The sequence below is a fragment of the Loxodonta africana genome, chromosome 14 (genome assembly GCF_030014295.1).
Source record: "Loxodonta africana isolate mLoxAfr1 chromosome 14, mLoxAfr1.hap2, whole genome shotgun sequence".
NCBI classification, from domain to species: Eukaryota; Metazoa; Chordata; class Mammalia; order Proboscidea; family Elephantidae; genus Loxodonta; species Loxodonta africana.
Window position 1 is genome coordinate 79,990,122 of NC_087355.1, and position 27,139 is coordinate 80,017,260.

The following is a 27,139-nucleotide window of genomic DNA, read 5'->3' on the forward strand; positions in this document are numbered from 1 at the left end:
AAAATCTATCAAATAGGGAGATGTTTGCAGTGCTAAATTATTCTTTTTACATCTGATCTATAGTGCCTTGTGCAGTCGCATAAAAGAAGAACCTTATAAGAATTTTGAAGTTGATGTCAATCATATACAAAAAACTGGGTTTCAGAATGGAGTGCATTGTTACTTCAGAAATGCAAAGAGAGTGTAACTGTGAAAAGAAAATCCCTAATTGGCTCCTGGCGATGGGGTACTGAGATCGAGTGGTGATTCATTTCACTTCCTCTCGGTTTGTGAAGGTCTGAACACAGCTATATTAAGATCTACATATGCTGCCTCCTACTGTAGTTAGAGACTCATCATCTTGCCTCTGACTGTCCTTACTTGGCCCCGTTTATCCTTTTATACCTCAGGGGTGAGCATGGACTACTGTAGAGCTAGACTACCTAGATTTGAATCTCAGCTCCATCACTTGCTAGCTATGTAACCTTGAATAAATATACCAGGCTTTCTATGCCTTAGTTTCCTCATCTAGAAAATGGGGATAATAATAGTATTTATCTCATCAGGTAGGAGCCCTGGTGGCTCAGTGGTTAAGTGCTTGGCTACTAACCAAAATGTTGGAGGTTTGAACCCACCAGCCACTCCTTGGGAGAAAGATGTGGCAGAGAGCTTCCATAAAGAGTATAGCCTTGGAAACTTTCTGGGGCAGTGCTACCCTGTCCTACAGGGTCTCTATGAGTCAGAACTGACTCAACAGCAACAGGTTTTGTATCTCATCCTCATTGTTGAGAGGATGAAATGTTCCATGCCAAGTGCTTAGATCAGTACCTATCCACGTGCTAATCTCTATGTAAGTGTGTCTACTATTATTAGCCAATCAACCAACCAACTATTTATATTTGACTGTAATATCTGTTACCTTTGTGTAGCCTGCCCTCTAGAATGATGTCTTCTGTCCCTCAGAAGGAGGTGGTTGAAATACTCACACCATTTTGGAATTGACTCAACAGCACTGGGACTGGGTTATAGCAGTAAAATAAAAATTATTATAAAAATTAAAAAAAAAATAGAGAAAACTGAGAGAAATTCTGAATGGAAGTAAGAACCAATGGTACTCAGCCAAAAGCTTATATAAATGTTCCCCTGGGTGCTACATCCTTATTTTTATGTGGCTGCTGACAGAAAATAAGTGACATTAAATGAGTGTTTTGAAAACACGCAGCAGAGATTTTGGTTCCTGGCAAGCACTATTTATGAGAGTCATGACTCTTATCAATAGAAAAATGGGTAACATTGGGTAGCTGATTTGTGTGTGAACAATGAAGCTCACCTTCGGTTTTGTTTAACGTGCCTTTGGTCTTTTCAGGAGGCAATTTCTGGTTTTGCCTGCTCTCACAACTAAGTCAAATTAGCTGACAGAATCTGACAGAATTTACCACAGAATTAACTCCTTGACTGATTGTACCAACCAGCTGTCTTTTTGGATACAGGGGTGTTTCAGGGACTCATCATTCCTATTCCTAAAGGAGAAGGTGTTCTGTGTGTTTATTTATTCACTTGTTTATTTTTTACGTGTGCATGGTTAGCTATGGTGATGGCGTCCCCTTTGTTTTAATCTAGCTTTACCAAGGTTCTGGGTTCTACCAGGAGCACGTGGTAGATTGTTTGGGGTGAGAGAACTTTTTTATGGTTTCAATTTTGCTCTTTTTTTTTGTTGTTGTTGCCTTGAATGCTCTTTAGAAGGGAGGATGGTGAGATTTCATCTCACATACTTTGGACATGTTATCAGGAGGGACCTGTCCCTGGAGAAGGACATCATGCTTGATAAAGTAGAGGGTCAGCAAAAAAGAGGAAGACCCTCAACAAGATGAATTGACACAGTAGCTGCAACAATGGGCTCAAACAGCAGTGATTGTGAGGATGGTGCGGGACCAGGCAGCTTTTCGGTCTATTGTACATAGGGTCCATGTGGGTCAGAACCGACTCAATGGTACCTAACAACGACAAGGTATTTGGCACCACTCATAGCTGTGCAAGCCCTCCTGCCCACCCCACTGGCTAATCCTTAACATATTCCACATTATGAATATGATAGAATTTTGCAAAGTGCGGTAGAAATAGTCAGAGGAGGCAGAGTGACTTAGATTTTTAATTCTAGCTCTATTGCCTTCTACGTGTGTGGATCTTGGGATAGTTACTCAAACTCTCTGAGCATCACTCAGCTACCCAATAGCAAAGATAACACATACAGGAAAGGTCTGCTGTCACAATTAAATGAAATGAGGCAACAAATATAAACGATCCAGGCTAGGGCTTGATGTCGTCATAAGGGCTCAACAAAAGTTAGTTCCCTTACAATACTGTGGTCTCACTTGCAATTAACTGCAGCCTCTGAAGCACTTGATAAGTATTATCTGTGGTTCATCGGCATAACGACCTTGTGAGGTGGCTATCACCACTCCCACTTTTTGGATGAGAAGGTCAGTGACATGTTCACGGTCACAAGGTGGAGTGTAGGTCCTGAGGGAGCAGAAGCCACATCTTTCTGTCTTCATACTGCGCCTCAGTAGCTGACCTGGCTAAATGTACATAAGAGAAGCAGGACAAATGCTCTGAGCCAAGCCAGTGGACCTGCCAGGAATCCCAAGGAGCAAGAACAGAAGAGCAATTCTTTCAGGGGCAAAAAGAGACCCACATGTGAAAGGACAGCAAATCCTTGGGTGGCTTGTTCTCACAGAAAGAAAGCCCTTGGGGAGGATCAAATACCAAAAGACCTTATTTGGAACACGGTGATATTAGGGAGCTAGGAACAGTCACATTGCTGAGAGAAAAGATAAGTGAGTGATGCTTATGTATTTAAACCTATTCCAGGGAGCCAAGCTGGCTGCTTCCTGTGTTTCAGTAATCTATGGGCGTTGATGGGAAGGCTGCCCTCATGGAGCTACAGGTACAGGATGAGACCATAGACCGAGGGATACAAGGTGCATTAAGGCTTCCCTCTCCTTCCATTTTTCATGAAGCAGCTTTTTTAAAAGAGTTCTGGGAGAAGCATGAGATTTATTTTCAAGTGAAGGTTTAGCCACACCCAAGCTTGGCATGGGATTAATCAGAAGAGCATGGGAAAAGAAAAACAGTCACACTGATCCAAAATTTCTGTTATATGAATATTGTGTCATCTAATTTTCACAACAATCCTAAGGGGCCGTATTATGATCACCACGATCTCAGTGAGATTGAGCACTTTGTCCTGTGTTACCCAACCAAGGGCTGGTGGGGGTTGCTTCAAGTCTCATCTGTCTAGTAATCAAATCTTTTAACAAAGACCAAATGCTTGTGAGATAAACCAGGCCTTTGTATGTGCATGCATGTGTGTGTGTACGTGTGTGCGTGTGAGAGTGTGTGTGAGGGAGTCCAGCTGAATGATAAAAAGCTAACGACTTGTCAGTATCTACCAACTGTCAGTCAGTACTAACCAACTGTTCTTTGTGGTCACTTCTGTTTTTAAAGTGGGATGTGCGCCAAGGTCTCTTTCACCCCAGAGCTTGATCTTCTGGGGCCACCATGGGCCTTAAGAAAACATCTTCTCCAGGCCTGTCTAAGGCCATATTGGCCTCAAGTGCAGACCTGGGGACCTGGCTGCTGTGATTTGACCTCTGACAGTTGGAGGCAGGTGACCAGCCCAATCTCCATGTCCTCCCAAGGAGAGAAAGAGTGCCCTACAGTTCAGGACAACAGAATCCTAGAAAAAGTATTCCTCACAATGTAGGACCACCTGAAAATCAGAACCCCGGTGGTGGGAGACAGGCAGGAACCTACATTTCAACAAGATCCTCACGTAATTGTCAAGTCTCTATACCATTGGCCTAGGACAAAGAGGCTTTTTTATGGCAGAAATTTGTCACAGTGACAAAAGGAGGCCTTTTTTCAAAGAAAAGAGTTTCAGAAGTAAGCAGAAAGATATCAGCATTAAAAAAAGGAAAGGATTCTAAATGAGTTCTTCATTGATGTGGCTTGATTTTAATACCCTGGTAAAATGTCTACGTCAAAAGCATAAATACCCAATTAACTTTGAAGTATATACTAAACATAATCCAGTCTTTATTTAAGATGAGGAAGTTTCCTCATTTGGAGGTGGTAAGACACTGTTTTTGGAACCACTAAGATTAATGAGCTTGCTCTAAATAAGTGTTTCTCTGTTATTAGGCTCTCTTCTGGCACTAAATGTTTCTGGTTGGTTTCTGTGGCCTGGAAACATCCATAAGTAATTGTAATCTATTTTCTTCCCCTATCCTAGGAGAGAAATGAGAACCAGAGACCAAGAAATATCACCTTCTTTTAAGTGCTGCAAGACAAATGATCCTGCAAAGAGGTAAGTTCCTCACTATATAAAGAACACTCACAAATCAATAAGATAAAGGTAAACAGCACACTACAAGATGGAACAAACATGACAAATGGGCAAAATACAAAAGGAGAAATATGAAGACCAAAACATATGTGGAAGGACATTCGACCCCAATAAAAACTTAAAAAGTAAAAATAAAGACAGGGAGGTGCTGTTTGTTTCTCATCGAATTGGCAGTTCTTAAAAGTCAGTAAACTGGGCTAGAAGTGTATAGAAACTGATGCTCTTAAACGCTGCTATTGAGAGTAGCAGTATACCAGCACTGCAGGCAATTTCAGATTGTCTATCAAAGATTTAAAAACGTGCATTCTCTTTTACCCACTTTTAGGATTTTATCCTAAGGAAATAATTAGAGCATAGATTATGATCTATCTGAAGCAGGCTGGTTTCAGAAGAGGACGTGGAACCAAGGATATGGAACCAAGGATATCATTGCTGATGTCAGATGGATCTTGGCTGAAAGCAAAGAATACCAGAAGGATGTTTACCTGTGTTTTATTGACTATGCAAAGGCATTCGACTGTGTGGATCATAACAAATTATGGATAACATTGCGAAGAATGGGAATTCCAGAACACTTAACTGTGCTAATGAGGAACCTTTACATAGATCAAGAGGCAGTTGTTCGGACAGAACAACGGGATACTGTTTGGTTTAAAGTCAGGAAAGGTGCGTGTCAGGGTTGTATTATATTCTTTCACCATACCTATTTAATCTGTATGCTGAGCAAATAATCCGAGAAGCTGGACTATACAAAGAAGAACAGGACATCAGGATTGGAGGAAGACTCATTAACAACCCGCATTATGCAGGTGACACAACCTTGCTTGCTGAAAGTCAAGAAGACTTGAAGCACTTACTAATGAAGATCAAAGACCACAGCCTTCAGTATGGATTGCACCTCAACATAAAGAAAACAAAAATCCTCATAACTGGACCAGTGAGCAACATTATGCATGATAAATGGAGAAAAGATTGAAGTTGTCAAGGATTTCATTTTACTTAGATCCACAACCAACAGCCATGGAAGCAGCAGTCAAGAAATTAAAAGACGCATTGCATTGGGTAAATCTGCTGCAAAGGACCTCTTTAAAGTGTTGAAGAGCAAAGATGTCACCCTGAAGACTAAGGTGCGCCTGACCCAAGCCATGGTATTTTCAATCACATCATATGCATGTGAAAGCTGGACAATGAATAAGGAAGACTGAAGAAGAATTGATGCCTTTGAATGGTGATGCTGGCAAAGAATACTGAATATACCATGGACTGCCAAAAGAATGAAGAAATCTGTCTTAGAAGAAGTACAACCAGAATGCTCCTTAGAAGCAAGGATGGTAAGACTGGATCTTACATACTTTGGACATGTTGTCGGGAGGGAAGAGTCCCTGGAAAAGGACACCATGCTTGGCAGAGCACAGGGTCAGCAGAAAAGAGGAGGACCCTCAATGAGGTGGATTGACACAGAGGCTGCAACAATGAGCTCAAGCATCACCACGATTGTAAGGATGGCTCAGGACCAGGCAGTGTTTCGTTCTGTTGTGCGTGGGGTTGCTATGAGTCAGAACTGACTCAATGGCACCTAACAACAACAGCAACAACATAGCAGTGGGGGTTACAGTGTAGTTTATAATTTATAATAGTGGAAGACCAAAAAAGACATGTAAATTTGGGGTATTAGTTAAATATATAACAATTAAACCACTCCGTGGCATAGTATGCAGTTATTGAAATCATTTTATAAGTGAATATTTAACACTGTGGAAAAAGGTTCAAGGCTTATTGCTGAGTAAAGAATGCTTAGCACTATCTTAAAAAAACACTATGTACATAATGGCCTATTACGGATTAAGTTGTATCCCCCAAAAATATGTGTTGTAAATCCTTACCTCTATGCCTGTGGTTATAGTCCCATTTGGAAATGGGTTGTCTTTGTTATGTTAATGAGTCAGGATTAGTGTAGGGTGTATCTTGAGTCAATCTCTTTTATATCTCAAAAGATATAAAAGAGATTAAACAAGCAAGCTAGAAGTTAGAGACGGGGGAAGAGAGATGCCAAGGCACATGAAGATTTCCCAGGAGCAGAAGCTCGAAGGGACCTTCCTCAAGAGCCGACAGAGGAGGAATGCCTTCCCTGGAGTCTGAATTCAGACTTCTATCCTCCTGAACTGTAAGAAAATAAATGTCAGTTTGTTAAAGCCATCCACTTGTGGCATTTCTGTTATACTGGCACTAGATGACAAAGTCATGGCCCTATTTTTATAACAAATTGCATTGATGGATGTATAGATGCCAGGTCATGAAAGAACAGCATGGCTGATGCCAAAAAGTCAGCAGCAGTTATCCCAGGTTGTTAAGATTACAAGGGATTTCATTTTCTTCTTTTGGTCCTATATGCTTGGTATAAACTTTTGTTAATGAAAATGCATTTTTTTTTTTTTTAATAAGAGAAAGGCCCTATATAAGAAAAGAAAAAAAAAAAAAATCCAAAATTGTCATCAGTATTTGACAGCCATGCCATGTGTTCTACATTACTTTATCTTAGTCTAATTTTCTTGCTCCTGAAATTTGTAAGCTTCCTTAGGACATATTTATCTTGACTAAAGAAGGTCAGAGAGTTCTGTGGATGTTGGGAGGAACTGGAAGGGGCCTTTGACAACTGGACTAAGAGTTCCCCCATCCCTCATTCTACCCATCCGGGGGTCAGCTCAGAATGTCCTCATGGGGTTGCTGAAAGGTGAGAATGCTGAGAAACCAAGTCCACTCTGACTCAGGCCCAGGCCTTGGGTCATATGATTTGTCATCCACACTGGGTAATTTCTGAGGGTGAAAGGTTTGCTATTAATAGTCATATTGGGAAAATAGGTTTCAACCAGAACGTATGTCCATAAGGTTATGGGGAATTCACAGATTTATAGTACTAACTGCTGAAAGAGATTCCAAAAAAACCAAACATATTGCTGGCGAGTTGATTCTGACACATAGCGACCTTATAGTGACCCTACAAGACAGAGTAGAACTGCCCCATAGAATTTCCAAGAAGCAGCTAGTGAATTTGAACTGCCCTCTTTTGGTTAGCAGCCGAGCTCTTAACTACTGCGTCACCAGGGCTCCTGAATAAGATTTGGAATTGTCTAATCCCCTCACCTCACAGTCGAGAAACTGAGGACCAGAGAGAGAAAATATGTTGCCCAAGCTGGTCGAAGCCATGTGCTCCAAGAGCACACTTTCCTGAAGCTTAACTTAAAAGATTCCTGGGAAGGGGGAGAGCCACCTTGAAATGCCATAGCAGGGACTGAGGAGAACTTTTATTCTTTTCTCTTGAAACTCCACTAAAAAGGGTCAGATCAAAACAGACCTGTGTCTTTTGGCTGCGAGAGTTCTCAGAGGGTATCCTGAGGGCAGCTCCAGGGAGCCAGGCCATCTCCCCCAATCTTCTCAGCCTGAGCCCTTTATCCATTCAGCAAGAATTTACTCAACACTCTGAGGTATATGAAAGTTGTTTTACACAGCGCTGCTGGTAGATAAGCTGATTTTTATAAGTGAAGGTGACCGGAACTGTTTGAATCAAGTTTCTAAGCATGTCCAAGGTGCTTTTCTGTTCTCTAATTCACTAATAAAGGTGGAGAGGCCAGCGGGTTCCCTTATTCATGTATCTTCTTCTTGTTCAAACAGAATAGAGCCTTTGCTTCCCTACAAAAATACCAACAGCAAAATCATTGCTTCTATTTCCACTTTTCCTTTCAGAAACTTGCTTTTATGCTCTGAACTTGTTTCCAAGAAGCAGGCTTGGGTAGTGGGAAGAGAACAAGCTTTGGAGTCTAAATACTGTTCCCATTTCGTCAATTCTAAGATGCACCCTTTCCACATTTAACATCTCTGAAATCAGAATGCAGCTTACTATCGACGGCATCTTAACGCTGCCTAGAAGATTCATCTATGTAAGCTCAAATTGACAACAGCACCTCGAAAGGTTAGATGAGCAGTTTAATGGGCAGAGACTTTACATTAATGGTGGTGGAATAATTTGGCAGAGGATAGAGGGAATGGTTACACAACTTGAAGAATGTAAACAATGTTACTGAATTATACATGTACAATTTGTTGAAAAGGTGTATCCTTCGCTGTGTATATTTTCACACACACTCCCACACTAAAGCCAAAACTGTAGGACTGGACTGAAGCTCTTCCCAGGTGGGTTTTGACTGTTTCTGGGAGTTACCAGGGGGCAATATCATTTGGAGACCACTTTAAAATGAATTCTCTGCTGAGGTTTTTTTAATTTTTTTAATTTTTTCTACCATATTCGTAGTGTGAATTCAGATGTCAAACCTATGCAGGTACCATTTTGGAGTTTAATTTCCCAGGGAGCTCTTTTCCTTCATTGAACCAACACCAGGGTATAGACATGCATGGTTCCTCACTGTCCTTGTGACTGGGTGGGCTTTTCCCTGGTCACCTCCCTTACCCTGAGGGTGTAAGCCCAGCACAACTGGGGAGGGTGTTTCTGCTTAGACTCCCATATATCGGGGGATTTTTCTTAGTGCTTCATAGAAAACAGAGCATCCCAGAGTTGATGGCTCCTTACCCAAAACTCAGTGCCGTCGATGGCTCCTTAGTGTCCATGAAATATGGTAGCTAGGCTTTGAGATCCATGACCTCTACTAAACCTCTCAGAGGCTCAGTTTTCTCTTTTATAAATGGGATAATAACGCTTCTGGGAGAATGAAATAAACTGATGTACATAAACACCAGGCATGGAGTAGATGGATGCTGATACTATTCTCCAACTCTGGAGTCCTGCAGATTTGCGGGGCCCTTTCTTACTCAACTTCTCCCTTAAGCCCCTGTCCTGTGCCTCTCTCTATCTGTAGTTCTAGAAGGAGAGGATGAAGACAGCACAGAGTTGTTCTCTTCATACAGGGGTTTGCAAGAGCAGCAAGTCCCAGGGGCTCCCGGCAAAGGCAGAGCGGTGAACGGATAAGAGTGTGGGACTGGGGATCAATCAAATCTCAGCCCCTCTTCTTATTGTTTGACTTTGGCAGGCTATGCAATCATTTTCCCTTGTCTCCATTTCATCAACTGTCAGAAGAGGCTATTGATAGTATCTACTTCATATTGTTGTTGTTACTTTGTGTGAACATCCTAGAACAGTGCCCGGTACATAGTAAATACCCAGTGAATGTTACTTATTATGATATTTTCTGCTCAACAGTACTGCAGTTCTTAGAGGGGGTCTCCGAGTGAGACTCCATGAGGCAGGTTTCTGAGACATGAGGGGAATGACCATTTTCTGATGTGTCTCTTTGCCCTTGTCATCAAGGAACTGATGCATTGCGGAGTGCACGCTACATGGTACACACGGTACATGATGTGCCTACTACATGGTGCTTGGTGGACTGCCAGTGGGCAACCCCAGGTGTTTGCTCTTGTCGTAGCCCTCTGCCTCTTCTGGAAGAAGCTCCGCTGGTTACAGCGCACAGCCACAGACACGCTGTGCCTCCCTAGGTCTATTTCTGCTCCCACACCAGGTGCCTGCAGATGAGATGCAGACACTATTAAACAGAGACTAGAAACTATCTGTAGTCCGCAGGTGCTTCACTGGGGAAGCAAGGAAATCTTCAGTGAGAGTGAACAGAAGGATTTTGCACAGCTCTGGGCACAGATATTTACACAGGCTAATTGAAAAGATTCTTTGTAAGACCACCTCCTTCAGTATAGTAACTGGGAAAGCAAATGCATTTAATTTGGACCAAACCAAAAAATCCGTTACTGTCGAGTCGCTTCTGGCTCATAGTGACCCTATAGGACAGAGTAGAACTCCACTGCTAACCAACAGGCTGGCGATTTGAACCCACTCAGAGGGTCCTTGAAGAAAGGCCTGGTGATATACTTCTGAAAGGTCACTGCCTTGAAAACCCTGTGTACCAAAGTTCTACTCTGAAACACATGGGGTTGCCGTAAATCAGAATCGACTCAGCTGGTTTGAATTTTTGTATTATTTTTTGGGTTAAGGAAGGCAAAATATTTCTTTTTCTTTTGTTTTCTTATACACAGACTCAACATATCCCAAATTGGGGACTGCAAGTGAAATTCTGGGGTTTGCAATCTTCAGGTGGTTTTCAAAGAAAATCAGCAGGAATGGTGTGCATGCATGGAAGTGTGAATTGCCCACACTAAGGAAAGCAGGATCGCCCAACGCAGTTGAGCAAATGCACAACAAGTTGCTTGCTGGAGATTTACAGAGTGTTGGATCACACTCCTGAAATCTGCTCACAAATTTCCTGCTGTTCTAGCCCAAGGCGCCTGCAGATGTTGAGCGCCTCCTGTGCCCAGTCAGGAAAGGTCTGTTGGCTTCTGTCAGTGCAAACAAGCAGCCCAGTTAAACGCTGGCAAGCACCCCTTCTTCCCACTCCCCTTTACAGTTCAGAATAGGGGTGGGAGGGATAGGAAAGAAGTGTCATCTGCATCGTGATGGCCGCCATTTTTAACACTTAACCTAATCAAGGCATTGCCCTGGAGATTTTCCTAATAATCTATGAGATGGGCATATTCATTGTCCTCATTCTACAATGAGGAACTCATGCTCAGAGAGGTTTCTTCACTCACCCAAAGTCACATAGCAAGGGAGTGGCAAAGCTGTGATTCAAACTCAGCTCTAAATCTACAACTCATCTTAATTCTACTATTCCTGGACCAGTGAGGCTCTGAGCCTGGAGATAATGGAAAAATGGGAAAATAGGCATCTACCATCTAAGAGAGAGAGTGTCCCATCATTATGCTTACATATATTATGTGACAAAGGTTGCGGCTGGTGAGAATTCACCTGAAAGGAAAGGCAGCTAATAACACATGATTTAATAATCTTAGAGTGGAAGAAACTCATTTGAGGTTTACTGAGTTAAAGGATTTTTTGCTCTTTTATCCATCTTTTCCTTAAAGAGCAAAGCTGCGGCTCTGTTTATCTAGTCAGCATCTCCTTTATCGTCTTTAGTCTACTCATGATTTTCAAAGATAAAAAAAAAAAAGACAATATCGAACCAAACCAAACAAGCAACGAACCAACCAACCAAAACCACAGCCCCTGGGCTCTCTCTCCAGTCCCATGAACATTTACGACAGTTTACTTCAGGAAAAAAAGCCACTACGGAGACCCAGCTCTACCTTGTGCTCCAGGCTGGAGTCTTTAAACATCAGTGAGAATGGCTTGATATGCTCTCTTCGCAATTTATCGCCACTCCGCAAGTCGATGGTATGTTCTATTCTCTTGTTAATTTCCTCAGGCCCCGACTGGACATGCAAAGCTTGTGCGAGATGGTTTGGAAGCAGATTTATTGAATTTCTTGTTAGGGCAGCCAGAGTCTAGGGGGAAAGCACATGCAAACACAATAAACCTGCGAGTCCCCTTTGGATTAAAAAAGAAATGCAATGTTTGTAGATCAGGTTGCACTGCAAACAGTCATAGCATTCCATGCAGTTGTATTCAGTGAAACCCGCAGAAGTTGATACATCGGCATTTGGTTCAGAGAAACACAACCTGGCAAAGTACGACATCAAGATGGACACTTCCCTTTGCTCTACGTAGGTGCACTGAATTCCTTTGGTGGAGGCATTTGGAGAGCTGAAGGCTTAGAAATATTAATGAAGGTGCTTTTCTCTAACCAGGTACATCCCTGGTATGAGAGAAAAAGAGCCACCACAAACAACTGAAAGTAAAATATATCTAAAAAGCCCACAGAAATAATCATCTCCAACCAAGTAGGTTCTACTTTTTCTGTGGTTGTTTTATTTATTGGTGGTGGAGAGGCTTGGAGACCCATGGCTTGCATTCTTTTTTGTTTTAGCATTCCTTATAGACAGACCAAAACTGCCTGGATCTGCTCCTTACATTTGACAAAGATCATTTAATAGTTCTTTGCACAAATGTGCTTTCCCCTCCATAGGCTGTTATATATCTATATGTCTATATAGATATATGTGTGTAATATCCTTTAGGCAGGAAATGCAAGCAGTTGCAGCCTTCCACCGTTTCTCATTCCCAGGGATAAAGAACAGGAGGTGGGGAAAGGCACGACCAGTGTGGTTGGTAATTTGTATGGATACATGAATGCAGAAATAACACTGTCTCATGATGACACACCAGGTTTGGCAGTGGCAACACACCTGGTGCTCAGCTGACAGTGATGAGATCACCTGGCTGGATCTATCCCAATGTAATGCTCTCTCACAGCTCCAATTTAAGATAATTTCTTTGGTAAAAAGGGGGGGTTGGAGCTGAAGGGATATAGGGATTAGGAAGGCCATCCTCTCCAAGGGATTTCCTTACCGGGAGGTATGGATGCAGCACATTCCTCCAGTTTCTCAGCTCAGCCAGGTTGGAGCTGAAGGGATATAGGGATTAGGAAGGCCATCCTCTCCAAGGGATTTCCTTACCGGGAGGTATGGATGCAGCACATTCCTCCAGTTTCTCAGCTCAGCCACGTTTAAGACCATAGACGGGTCTGGATAAGACTATGAAGTCATTCAATGGCAGCATGTGAGAGGTGACGGAGACCTTGGAGGTCCTCCTGCCCAAACCCTTCATGGATCAATAAGTCTCAGAGATGTGTGCTCAAGAGCTATCAGATCTTTTGCAGAAGGCTCAGATCCTCTGACTCCAGGGACAGAGCTGGGGTCAGGGGCTTTGGCCTCCATGGAACTGTCCAGCTCACTCCATAAGGAACCTTCCTGATACTGCTGGACCCTTCATTGTCACCTTCATGGAGATACTCAATGTAACCTAAATTCGAAGTTGCTGAAGAATTCTATAGCAGGGCTTCATCACTGTTAGTGTTTACTGAAACTCTCATCTCCGGCCCCAGGAGAAATGATAGAGTTGCCTGTCCCAACATGAGAAAGAAAAGTATGTGCTCTTAGGCACTGAAGCAGTTAATTTCTGCTTTGAAAACCAAGGAGGCTACCAGAGAGAAAAAGATAGATGTTAGGGGCAGGTACTGCAGCATAAGCGGTAAGGAGAGGGCTGGAGCGGAGAGAAGGAAGCAGAGACCAACGTTCCAGAAAATTGAATAGCAGGATCCAGGTGGAGGCCAGAGGGTTTGGGCTCCTGGGATTAAATGCTATTAGAGTGGAGGAGGGCTGGGCTGTGGGCCACTTCTCACCTGGATTTCCTACCCAATTCTGGGCTGAAATTCTTTATGCACAGATTAGAAACTGACAAAATTTAGTTTTCTGTTTTGGAGGAGAGGAAAGGACACTCAAGCTGTCTTTGAACATCCATTGTGGCTCAGCAATGCCAGGATGCTCTCCTGGCAAGTGATCGGTCCACCAACTGCTGATGAAATCAGCTACAATATCTATTCACATCAATAGTTAGGCATCTCGCTCTTTGTAATTTTTATTTTCTTGTAGTTAGTTTTAAGTTTCTTAGAACTAAACTGAGCCTAACCACTCTACCAGTCCCTCCTGCCCCCAGTGATTCTCAGACTTTGAATTTCACGGAGAAGGGGCATTAAAACAAATAATATTGGGACTGATTTATAATAAGTATAATTCCTGCAGCATCAGCAGCAGTGACTACAACTACAGCTATCTAATATGACCATTATTTCATAGGCACATTTTCCAAAAAAAAGCATAATCTCAGAATAAAGGACATTCCTTTACATTGAATTAATTTAGTTTAATCAATAATAATAATAAAAAAAACCCATTGCCATGGAGTTGATTCCAACTCATAGCAACCTTATAGGAGGGGTAGAACTGCCCCACAGGGTTTCCAAGGAGCTGTTGGTGGATTTGAACTGCTAACCTCTTGGTTAGCAGCCCGGCTCTTAACCATTGCACCACCAGGGCTCAACTATCTACTTTGTCCTTTTTTTTCTCATATTGATGTGGACTGGTGAAACATCATCAGGGACAGACATTGGTTGATGGGCTGGAGTTTGGGAAACTAGGAAGACAAGATGATACTTCCTGTTTCCTGTGCATTATAACAGGTGTCCATCCAGAGGACTCTGCTGCCATTGGCCACTTACGTGAGCAGAGACCAATCAAATCTGCTCTTCTTAGAGTTCCCTCACCAAATTCTATTGGCTGTCTGTGCACCTCTCTTTCTTTTACTTTTGCCACCAGAATATAGTTAAGAGCTGGGAAGGCACCCTTTTCATCAAAATGCCAACGCCATGGTGGAGAATTCTTTTCTTGTCCAAGGAATTATTTTTAGTCCTTGCTGAAGACAGCATTGCCTGCTGTTTTATGCGGATAGTCAATTCTCAGTGGTCCCTTTTCTGACCACTTGCTCCATCAATTACGTATGACAATGATCTGTAGTCAGCAATCTCTCTGACACCCACCTCACACTTTTAGGGCATACCTGCTGAAGGGAAGACCAGCATCAACTCAAGAAGTCAAGCCAGTTGGAGTTGGGAAGAGAAAGCACCTGCTTTCATGTAATCCCCAATACACTGCAAAGCATCAGTGTCTTTGGGGGTGATTCTGGCTTGTGATTATCTGAGATACCCCTCCTCCTATTAGTAATGGCCATTAAGATTTGACCATGGGGTCACCTTCAGTGGAATAACTCCAACACCTAAAATCCATACTCTGACATCTTCACAGTGCTACACCTGCATGCAGCATTGGGGAAATGTGTACGTTGCCTTATATACTTGTTTAGAGTCATACTGGAACAAGCTATTTTTAATGGAATATGGTTTTCTCTTTTTAAGAGTTACAGTACCAAAGCAAGCTAGATTGGGATCATGCTAAAAATAAGACAGCAGCACAAGCTTTCCAATATGATTCCGATCTTAAATTGGCCTCCAAATGGTTGAGAATGGTCTTTCAAATAAACAAGTTAAGCAATTGGTTAGAGAATAGGAAAAACAAACGGGTGAAATGGAAGGAAATGGGAGATGCCATGAGGATAACTGAGTATATATTCATTTATATATATATTTGAATATATATTTCAATGCATAATTGAAATACTTATTATATTTATTTGAAATAATAAATATGTATATTTATTTACATCAGCTGGTGTTTTTAAATATCTGAGAGGTCAAATTGGCAGTGTCAGTGTTGAGCTGGCCTCTCACATCTCAGTCTTTCCATTAAGAAGACTTTGCAGCCCTAGGTTTTTCGAAAGCGAGAGCCATGCTCCCTTTAGGCATTTCTGAAATTCCTTCCTCACTCACAGACGATTAAGACAGATGAAAGCCCAAAGGAGAACCAGCATCCTTTTTGAGCCCATGTTTCTGAATATCGGATCTCCCTTGAAAGTCTGAGGGTTCTGGTGACAATGATCATCTGAATTTCTGGATATCACTTTGTAACTGCATTTGAACTGGGAAGTTATGAATTCTCTTAATCTCATCGTTTATGACCTGCCAACTATTCTTTGGGAATCTTGTCTATGTACCTGCTGCAAACATACTTCTACAGATCCTATCATTGCATGGGAGGCCATAAACTTTGATAGTTTGTCTCCATGAATAAATTCTTCCAATAAGATTTCAAACTACACAGTGGTCCAGAAACACCCAGTTTGGTTGAGTCAAAAACACCTTAGCTCTTATGGATCACATATTACAATCTCGAAACGCCCTTGAAAGCGCCCCTATAAACATTTAAAATCAGCTCACACGGTTTCAGTGCTGGAATGCTGGGGAATCACCTGTCTATTTCATTACTCAAAAACCAAATGGAGCCAAATCAAAGCAAACTAAACAACAAAACGGAAAAACCAAACCCGTTGCCTTTGTTCACTCTGTCCCAAAATTTGTTCCAAGGAACATGAGAATGACAAAATGCTTCCTTACAGAGTCATTCTATGGATCCACAAGCTCAGGAAATGTAGAGCCATCATTTGTTGGATCTGCACTAGAAAACGCTCTCCTTTAGAGATGGAACATTGTCTCTTTTACTCATTTCTTTGGCCCCAGTGCCTGAAGTGATCAGTCAGTACGTGTTTGTTGAATGAAAAATTCTTATATCTTCCCATTGGAGCCTCCCGGTCCGTATTCCTGAAATGAAGTTACTGATAAGTTCTGCAGCGGTGAGACTTTGAAACGCTGCCTTTTACAGTCTTTTTGACTACGCAATTCTTTTTTCTTGAATCACCTATACATGTTCAAGGGAATACCATTTGGGAAACAGCGCTATAAAGTTCTTCCCTGATTTCGTTTGCAACTTCCCACCCATAGGAGGTGTTCCTGACCTTTTAATAAGATCAATTTATCTTCCTCCGTGTGGCCAACTCCTAATGTCTGCAGTTTTTCTTCTCCAGGCTAACGGCTTCTATTTCCTAATGGTTCCACAGGTGATGTGGTCTCTACACAACTCCCCATGCTTCCTAGCCTGTCCATGCCCTGGGTGCACTACTGCACAGAATCAGACCTATGCAAATGACATCTGACATTGCCCTGGAGCTCACACTCTGGACACCACATGACTTGTTGAACAATCGCTTAGTCTGGAATACTTTATGCATTGGAACATGTAGCATACAGGCTGCATGTCCTACTGCTACTTCACAAACCAATTCAGACCTCACCTCTTCCAGGAAGCCTATTCTGAGCCTGCACTTACCCTCAGCACAGCAAACATTGTGATGTATTGTGATTGCCTAATTTTATGTTTGTCTGCTCCTCTAGACTCTTATCTCCTTGAGGGCAGGCACTCTTTTTTATCCATGGCTGTATCTCTAGCACCTGGCATACTTGGTAGTCCTTAATAAATACGTGTGGAATGAATGAATGGATGAATAAATGAATGGATGGATAAAAGGTGAGTAGCTGTGTAAGATTACACCTAGGGCAGTGTTTCTAGTCTTATGCTACCAAAAGCCTCTTTATTTTACACTCTTCTCCCCCAAATGGACTTTAAATTTGGAAAGATTCTGTTTACCCAACTATTTTTGTCAAGTAAAAATTAGTTTGCTTTCCTTCTACTATTCAATAAAATGTGTAGTTTCTAGTCAGTCTGAGATAAAAAGCGTTACCATACCAGTTGGTATAATTCCAGCCAAGAGTCAAAGCCTTGAAAGGTAGCCTTCTGATGCTTTTCACTGTAAGGCTTTACCAGTGTTTTTGGGATCTGAAGAACGCCTCACAGATTCCCCATAGTACTCCCCAGGGCTAGTCACTGGGCACCAGAAACCACAGAGGGGAAAGAACTAAGCTAGAGCTCTAGCTGAGTAATGCGTGCACTAATGTCTTTTCGACTCTTCCCCACAAGCAGCTTGAAGGGGAAGACTGAAGTTAATGGTGACTGAAAGTTATCTTTTAGCTCCCCTGGGAGGCAGCTATGAGTCGGAATCGACTCGATGGCACTGGTTTTGGTTTTGGGAGGCAGATGGCAGAGTCTTGAGATTTAGCTAAATGTAACTGTGACCAGAAGTCCCTGAGTGGCAGAAATAGTTAACACACTCAGTGCTAACCAAGAGGTCCGAGGTTCAAGTCCATCCAGAGGCCCCTCAGAAGAAAGGCCTGGCAATCTATTTCTGAAAAATCATCCACTGAAAACCCTATGGAGCACGGTTCTACTCTGACACAGATGGGGCCACCATGACTGAGCCTGAATCAACCCCATAGCACCTGGATTGGTTTTTTAGCTGTGACCACAGTCCCACAGTGTCGGCCAATTCCTCATTGATTTGGGAAAGACTTCGAGAAGATGCCAAGTTCAGCAGGCTCAGGGCATTGCTGGGGACCTCTGCCTTTTATCCTGAGTTGGTCTATCCCTTCCCAAAGCCTCTGCCTGTTCTTGGGCTCAGGCTGGTGACTGCACTCAGATGCAGGCAAAGCCAAGGCTTTCCTCAACTACGACCTGGACCACCGTTCCATTCACCCTTGTGAACGGTAGCGTTTTCCTGTACCTAACTCAGAAGTCTCTGTAACTCCATTTCAAACTGGCTGCCTGGAGAGTTTGGGTTATGAAAGAGGCGGGGATTTTAGCAGCAGTGTTTACAGGAATTTGTAAATCTGTCTTTGTATCCTGCTTCCTGTGTCCTACAGGCAAACATGAGAAGAAATAGCTGGGAACAAACACTAAGCCTGGATAAAAACATCCCAAGTGAATACATTTTTTTTTTTCTTCCCTCTACTCCTTGCTAAAACTCCAATCCATCCTCCAGAAGAGAAAGCTCCTACTTTAAACAAAAAAGTTAGTTTTGTGTTCTTTTTTGAAAGCTCATTTCCTGGAAAAAGAGATAATCTAGTCTAGAATAGTTTGCATGCAGGGACCTAGGGAGAGTGCTGGTTGTGTTTGGAAGGGGAAAATGTACTTTTTAAAAATCTGACAGTTGGGACCAGATATTTCCTTGGATGTAAGATGTAATATATATATATACATTTTTTTTTTTTTTCTGGTAAGAAGATGCTAAATGACACTTGGATGTCTTGGAGGGCCCTTGGGCATATATCCACATAGGGCATCCTAGGACTTGTCCTGTAATAATTTTCCTTCTTATGGAAATGGAAATGCTAGGATTGGACCATTCCTCCATAAGCAAGAAATGTTGGTCAAGATGTGCTATTTGGAAAGAAAAATGCTTACATACATGAATTGCACTGGATCAAAACAGTAACAAGTATCCTTGGTGGTGAAACAATGGGAAAAGTCCTGATGTAGCTCAATGAAGAAATTTCACAATGAAGAATCTTAGCCCAGCCATTGGCTAAGTTGGTGCCAAATCTCAAAAGTCAGGAAAAAAAAAACCAAAACAAAACATATTTTTGCTCTTTCTTTTCCTAGCTGCCTTCAAATATTTAAAATACCATACATCCATTGGTTAATTACCAGTTTCTCAGGCCACAATTTTATGAATCCCCAAATGATCCCTGGATGAAAGAAGAGTCCAACTAGTGTGTTTAGAAAAGTTTCAGCCATTTACTAGCATGGGTTAATCACAGGCTACCTTCTGCATCCTTGCCAAACTTAAACGCGCATCTTCAGACCTGTGATACTACAGGAGCCACAAAATCATCCCTACCCCTGTCTCTTCCACCTTAGTCTACGCCAGGAAAGTCAGAGAAAGGAAGGATCATTAGTCAAAATTCCTGGGTCAAATTGCCGACTTAATCCACTCAGTGCTCCCTGGAAGTTTTCATATCCACTTGCCTTTCTGAAAAACCAGACCCCTCTAATGATGCTCTCTGGCTGAACTCAGCTGCTCTCAGTTAGAATCAGGGCTAAAGAGAGCCTGGGGAGTTTAGCTGTCAGAAAAAGCCACGTTACCGGAAGAGTGCAGATTTCCTCTAGGGAAATTTTGAAAGTCCTTCATGTTTCCGACCTAAAGACTGCAGATGTCCCATCCAATGAACATCAAAACTTAGTCTGATATTAAAATGGTAAAAAACAAATTTACCTAGGGAGGAATATTTGCCTGTGATTTCCTACATACTAAGCTGAATATAGATAATTAGATATTGGACAGCATATGACAGAAGCAGTAAACCCTGAAAACTTACTTTTATCTATCTTGAAGACCAATACCCTGTATTTCAGGTGTTTTTAGGGGGGGAAAACTAAGGTCAAGTTCCCTGTGGTGGAAGAGAAGCACATGCTATGGTCTTGAGCAGTAGAAACTCAGAGAGGGCAAGCTTGCTCCTCCCCTCTTTCTGGGATCTTCTTCCCTCATTCTTTCCCAACTCTTGCTTGTCTGTACATCTCAGCATAAGTGTCACTTCCTTGGGAAGGTTTTCCCTAAACACCTTGAGTCAGTGTTTCCTCCTCCACTACACCATCCTGCTATTATCGTATTCACATTGAGCCATTCACTTGTTTGTGACAAGCGTGACCAGATGTGGGATCCTTGAGAACCGCCTCCTCTATCCCTCTCTTCCCAGCACCTAGCACAGTGCCTGGACAATTGTAGTTGTTCAATATGTAGTTGATAACTGAATGACTGAATGATGAGTGAGCAATGAACAAACAAAGATCTTCTAGAGATTGGTGGGGCTGACTTGCTCAAGTTGAAAGACAGAAGTAAAAATGAGTTTGAATTTAGAGAATCCTTTTTCTTGAGGGCATTTCTATAAAAAAAAAGGAATCTGCCACTTTTGTTTGCACCCCACTCCTTAGACACAGAAACAAGAAGAAATCAGGGATAAACATCACATGATAGGAAGATACAGTGATCATGTTGAAGACCCAGCCTTGGAACTAGGCAAAGTGTAATGATGTTTTGGTGTTTGTCTTGATATAACCAAAATTCAATCATCCAGAGTGCTGACAGAAAGGGTTGATTTCACTCCCTAGTTAGCTGAGATTTTACCTCAAAAAAAAAATTTTTTTTTTTGCTTTCACTCTTCCTGCTGAATTTGATATTAATGTTTTAAGATGGTTCACTAGGATAGCAGTTTAGGAAAACTGTTATCCTACATTGGGATAATTGTAAACAGTACATGTCCCCATCACTTCCTGATGAATTATTTATTTTCTGGGCTCTGGGCTGAGGGATTCTGAAGTGTGGGTAACTTACTGGTATGGCCACAGACACCCAGCACGCATCTGAAGTGGAGAAATTGAATGTGGCAATGTCAGAGCTGGAAGAAATTGCCAAGATCATCCAGTCTAGTCTTGCCATGGTGCAGATGAACACATTGAGGCTTGCGAGGGAGAAGTGATTGCCCAAGCCTTCACCGTAGTAAGTGGAAAATCAGGGCTATAACTGATTTCTCCCAAGTTTCCATTTAGGGCCCTTCCCACTACAAAATGGGCAAATTTTGGGTCCTGCGTTGATTTGCCCCAAGATCACAAGACACACAGCCTATAGTTTACTACGATTGTAGGGGGATTAGCATCAGGCCAACATGAAGGTTTCCATTAGGAAGGCGATCAGATACAAATTCTTACTTTTCTTCCAATGGATGTAGAACAGGATCTAAGAAGAGTTCCAGCTGGAACTGGTGAGGTTAAAAAAAAAAGGTTACAGTGGCCTAAATATGTTCCTAGATTCTGCCTGGCACCCCAGTTAGCCGCCCCCTGGCCCACATTTCCTTTTCTTCTGATTTCAACATTCACCATGGAAAATGGGACTAAATCAAATGGCTATCTGTTTGAGCACTAGGCAGACTGGAGAGACTGGTGACTAGGTCTGTCTTTTGTTCATGCAAACCATTATCACACTGGGTCTCTCAGAGTATGAGAATCTACCTGTAGGATGAAAAAACCCAAAACCAAACCCTTTGCCATCAACTCGATTCCGACTCATAGTGACCCTATAGGACAGAGTAGAACTTTCCCATAGCGTTTCCAACAAGCACCTGGTGGATTCAAACTGCCAATTGTTTACTTAGCAGCTATAGCTCTTAACCACTATGCCACCAGGGTTTCCACCTGAAGGATCCAAACCAAACCCAGTGCTGTCGAGTCAATTCTGACTCATAGTGACCCCACAGGACAGAGTAGAACTGCCCCATAGAGTTTCCAAGGAGCTCCTGGTGGATTTGAACTCCCGACCCTTTGGTTAGCAGCTGTAGCACTTAGCCACTACGCAACCAGGGTTTCCATCTGTAGGATAGTACTCCTAAAATTTGTCTGGAAAAAAATCTGGTCATTTCTGGGTGCTTTCACAGATTTCTAAATAGCATGGTGAGAAAGTGACCACATATTTAGAAGGCACACACACATACACATACATACACATACACATACACATACACATACACATACACATACACATACACATACACATACACATACACATACACATAAGACTGATTGACCCGAAAACAAAGGAGAAGGTAGAAACAAACCAGTTGCCATTGAGTCGACTCCCACTCATGGCAACCCCATGTGTGTCAGAGTATAAGTGTGCTGCATAGGATAGAAGGTAGAAAACCCAGCATATATCTGCAGGCCACAAAAGGGAGGTTGTGTGGTTGATGAAAAACATGCTGACTTTGGAGCCAGAAAAAACTGGGTCCTAATTCCAGCTCTGTCACTTACTGGCTACATGTCTTTGAAGGAATTGGTTTATTTCTCTGAATCACAATTTTGCTGTTTGTAAAATAGGCTCCCGCCACATCTGTCAGTTTATAGTGGCTTCCATGTTGCTATGATACTGGAAGCTATGCCACTGGTATTTCACATACTAGCAGGGTCACCCATGGTGGACAGGTTTCAGCGGAACTTCTAGACTAAGACAGACTAGGAAGAAGAACCTGGAGGCCTACTTTTGAAAAAATTGGCTAGTGAAAACCTTATAAATAGCAACAGAATATTGTCTGATATAGTGCTTGAAGAGGAGCCCCTCAGATTGGAAGGAACTCAAAATAAGACTGGGAAAGAGCTGCCTCCTCAAAGTAGAGTCGAGCTTAATGATGTGAATGAAGTCATGCTTTCGGGACCTTCATTTGCTGATGTGGCACAACTCAAAAGGAGAAGAAACAACTGCAAGCATCCATTAATAATCAGAATGTGGAATGTATGAAGTATGAATCTAAGAAAACTAGAAGTCATCAAAAATGAAATGGAATGCATAAACATTGATATCCTTGGCATTAGTGAGCTGAAATGGACTAGTATTGGCCATTTTGAATCAGACAATCATATCATCTACTATGCTGGAAATGACAAATTGAAGAGGAATGGTATTGCATTCATTGTCAAAAAGAACATTTCAAGATCTACCCTGAAGTACAACACTGACAGTGATAGGATACTATCCATACGCCTACAAGGAAGGCCAGTTAATATGACTATTAGTCAAAGTTATGCATCAACCACTAATGCCAAAGATGAGGAAACTGAAGATATTTACCAACTTCTGCAGTCTGAAATTGATCAAACATGCAATCAGGATGCGTTGATAATTACCGGAGATTGAAAGGGAAAGTTGGAAATGAAGAAGGATTGGTAGCTGGAAAACATGACCTTGGTGATAGAAATGATACTGGAGATTGCATGATATAACCTCGCAACACCAATGACTTCTTCATTGCAAATAACTTTTTCAACAGCATAAATGGGAACTGTACACGTGGACCGCACTGGGTGGAAAACACAGGAAGCAAAACTACTGCATTTGTGGAAAGAGATGATGGAAAAGCTTAATATCATCGTTCAGAACAAGGCCTGGTGCTGACTGCAGAACAGACCATCAATTGATCATATGCAAGTTCAAGTTGAAGCTGAAAAAAATTAAAACAAGTCCACAAGAACCAAAATATGACCTTGAGTATATCTCACCTGAATTTGGAGACCATCTCAAGAATAGATTCAACATGTTGAACACTAACGACTGAAAACCAGATAAGCTGTGGAATGACATCAAGGACATCATACATGAAGAAAGCAAAAGGTTATTAAAAAGGCAGGAAAGAGAGAAAGACCAAAAATGGATGTCAGAAGAGACTCTGAAACTTGCTCTTCAATGTAGAGTAGCTAAAGCGAAAGGAAGACATTATGAAGTAAAACAGCTGAGCAGAAGATTTCAAAGGGTAGCCTGAGAAGACAAAGTAAAGTATTACAGTGAAATGTGCAAAGACCTGGAGTTAGAAAAAGAACATGCTCAGCATTTGTCAAGTTGAAAGAACTGAAGAAAAAATTCAAGCCATGAATTGCAATTTTGAGGGATTCTATAAGTAAAATATTAAATGACCTAGGAAGCATCAAAAAAAGATGGAAAGAATATACAGAATCACTGTACCAAAACAAATTAGTTGATATTCAGCCATTTCAGGAGGTAGCATATGATCAAGAACCGATGATACAGAAGGAAGGAGTCCAGGCTTCACTGAACACATTGGTGAAAAACAAGACTCCAGGAATTGACAGAATACCACCTGAGATGTTTCAACAAACAGATGCAGCAGTGGAGGTACTCACTTTTCTATGCCAAGAAATTTGGAAGATACCTGGCCAACAGACTGGAAGAGATCCATATTTGTGCCCATTCCAAAGAAAAGTGATCCAAAAGAATGCAGAAATTATTGAATAATATCATTAATATGACGTACAAGTAAAATATTGATGAAGACCATTCAAAACCAGTTGCAGCAGTACATTGAGAGGGAACTGCCAGAAATTCAGGCTGGTTTTAGAAGAGGATGTGGAACCAGGAATATCATTGCTAATGTCAGATGGATCTGGCTGAAAGCAGAGAATACCAGAAACATGTTTACCTGTGTTTTATTAACTATGCAAAAGCATTCAACTATGTGGATCAGGACAAATTATGGATAACATTGCGAAGAATGAGAATTTCAGAACGCTTAACAGTAGTCGGGAGGAACCTGTACATAGACCAAGAGGCAGTCGTTCAAAAAGAACAAGGGGATACTGTGTTGTTTAAAGTCAGGAAAGGTGTGCGTCAGGGTTGAATCCTTTCACCATACTTATTCTATCTGTATGCTTAGTAAATAATCAGAGAAACTGGACTATATGAAGAAGAACAGGGCATCGGGTTAGGAGGAAGGCTCATTAACAACCTACAATACGCAGATGACACAACCTTGCTTGCTGAATGCAAAGAGAACTTAAAGCACTTACTGATGAAGATTAAAGACCACAGCTTTCAGTATGGATCACACCTCAGTATAAAGAAAACAAAAATCTTCACAAGTGGAACAATAAGCAACATCATGGTAAGTGGAGAAAAGGCTGAATTTGTCAAGGATTTTATTTTACTTGGATCCACAATCAATGTCCATGGAAGCAGCAGACAAGAAATCAACGAATGTATTGCATTGAGCAAATCTGCTGCAAAAGACTTCTTTCAAGTGCTCAAAAGCAAAGATGTCACTTTGAGGACTGAGGTGTGCCTGACCCGAGCCATGATATTTTCAATAGCTTCATATGCATGTGAAAGCTGGACAGTGAATAAGGAAGATTGAAGAAGAATTGATGTCTTTCAGGTCATGGAACTAGGGTAAATGGTGTTGGTGAAGAATATTGAATATACCATGGATATGACGGCAATGGGTTTTTTTTTTTTTTTTTTTGGTTTGCCAGAAGAACAACCAAGTCTGTCTTGGAAGAAGTTCAGCTAGAGTGGTACTTGGACTTGAGAGTGGAGGGACTTCATCTCACATACTTTGGACATGTTATCAGGAGGGACCAGTCACTGGAGGACATTTTGCTTGGTGAGGTAGAGGGTCATCCAAAAAGAGGAAGATCCTGGATGAGATGGACTGACATACTGGCTGCACCAATGGGCTCAAACTTAGCAATGATTGTCAGGATGGTGCAGGACCAGACAGTGTTTCATTCTGTCATGCATAGGGTCACTATAAGTCAGAACCGACTGGATGGCACCTAACAAAAACAACAAAATGGGCTCATGAAACTTACCGTGTAAGGTTAATGTGAGAATTAAATGGAAAGAATGTGTGTAATGGTCCTAACATAAAAGCTCTCTACTTCTGTTATGGTTAGTGACACTGTGGGTATTTATCTATATTCCAGGCAATGATACACATTTGGTTTCTATTCAATGCCTGGAATACAGAAATTCCATCTATGCTCACAATCCTCAGGCTGCACATATTAACTTCATGGTAACAGAAATAACTAATGTCAGCCTAAAAAAAAATCAAAAGTAGAAATTACTAAAATACACAATGGAGATACCAAGAGTGTATTTTTCTTCATATTGTCATGTGATTCTTTTCAAAGGCCTATTTTTTTTTTTTTTATAGGAGCAATAGAAATGCCTGGATTCTGATGCAATGATAAATTTAGACAGGTTGGATGGAATGATGGTGATGATTTCATAATATAGGAGGGACAGACCCCAGGCTCTGGAAAGAGTCCTTGCTTCTCAAAGAGTGGTCCCACCTCTTTTGGAATATTATTTGTCATAAAAATCCAGTTAAAATTATTACTATCCTCCACATTTTAAATTTTATAGCTTCACCCTGCAGCACCCTCTTGTAAATCATTAGTCTAAGATGCAATTTGCCTGGCAAGTCTACCCTTGCCTCCTACAATCCACTCTGTACAAGACAGCCAAAGTGATCTATGAAAAATCTAAATCAGATCATGTCACTACCCTGCTTTAAACCTCTCCATCACTTTCCATGGCATAAAATCCCAAACCAGCAATGCCTTCAGGACCGAGCTCCCACCTCCTTCTTGAGCTTCATCTTGTACCCCATCTTACCCTGCTCACTCTGCCCTAGCCACTCATGCCTTCTGTTCTTCCTTTAAAACACCAAAATTTTTTTCCACTTCAGGGCCTTTGTACTAGCTTTGTCCTCTTCCTAGAATGCTCTTCTTCTGGTTCTTTGCATGCTGCATTCTTTTAGGACTCAAATCCAGTCTTCAGAGAGGTCTTCTCCGATGGCCCTATCTACAGTTATTCTATTTGACCTCAAGTTATATATCTCTTTATATTTCCTTTATGAATGATGAAGGGAATATTATGGTGTGTTTTGGTTAATAGTCTATGTTCCCCACCTCCTTAAAGTGTAAGCTCCTTGAGGAGAGGGACCAAGTCTGTTTTTTCATTACTGGACCCCCAGCATCTAGAAGACCCAGTGTCTGTTAAATAATTGAATGAACAGGAACTCAAGCCTAGAGAAAGATTTAGTCAGAGAATGTAACAATCTGTGACATGAGGATCTTTTTCTTCAGTCTTTCTCTTCATTCTGTTGCAATTCTGAGAAATTCAATGACTATGTGGATGACTTATCTAAAAACCGAGCTTTGAAATTTCTGGCTATCTTCCCCCAAATGTGACATTCTTCACTTTTGGTCTACTTCAGCTACCTACGTCTACTTTTGTAATTTTAAATTCAATTAGCCTAA

General features: G+C 41.6%; 1 protein-coding gene across 1 annotated transcript in view; it reads right to left on the reverse strand.

Moving 5' to 3' along the window:
• Positions 1-27,139, reverse strand: part of ADCY8 (adenylate cyclase 8) — a 223,057-nt gene that overhangs the window by 67,803 nt on the left and 128,115 nt on the right. The window contains exon 8 of the mRNA XM_010588496.3: positions 11,546-11,743. Within this exon, the coding sequence (XP_010586798.2) occupies positions 11,546-11,743 (198 nt within the window). The remainder of the gene's footprint in view (positions 1-11,545; positions 11,744-27,139) is intronic.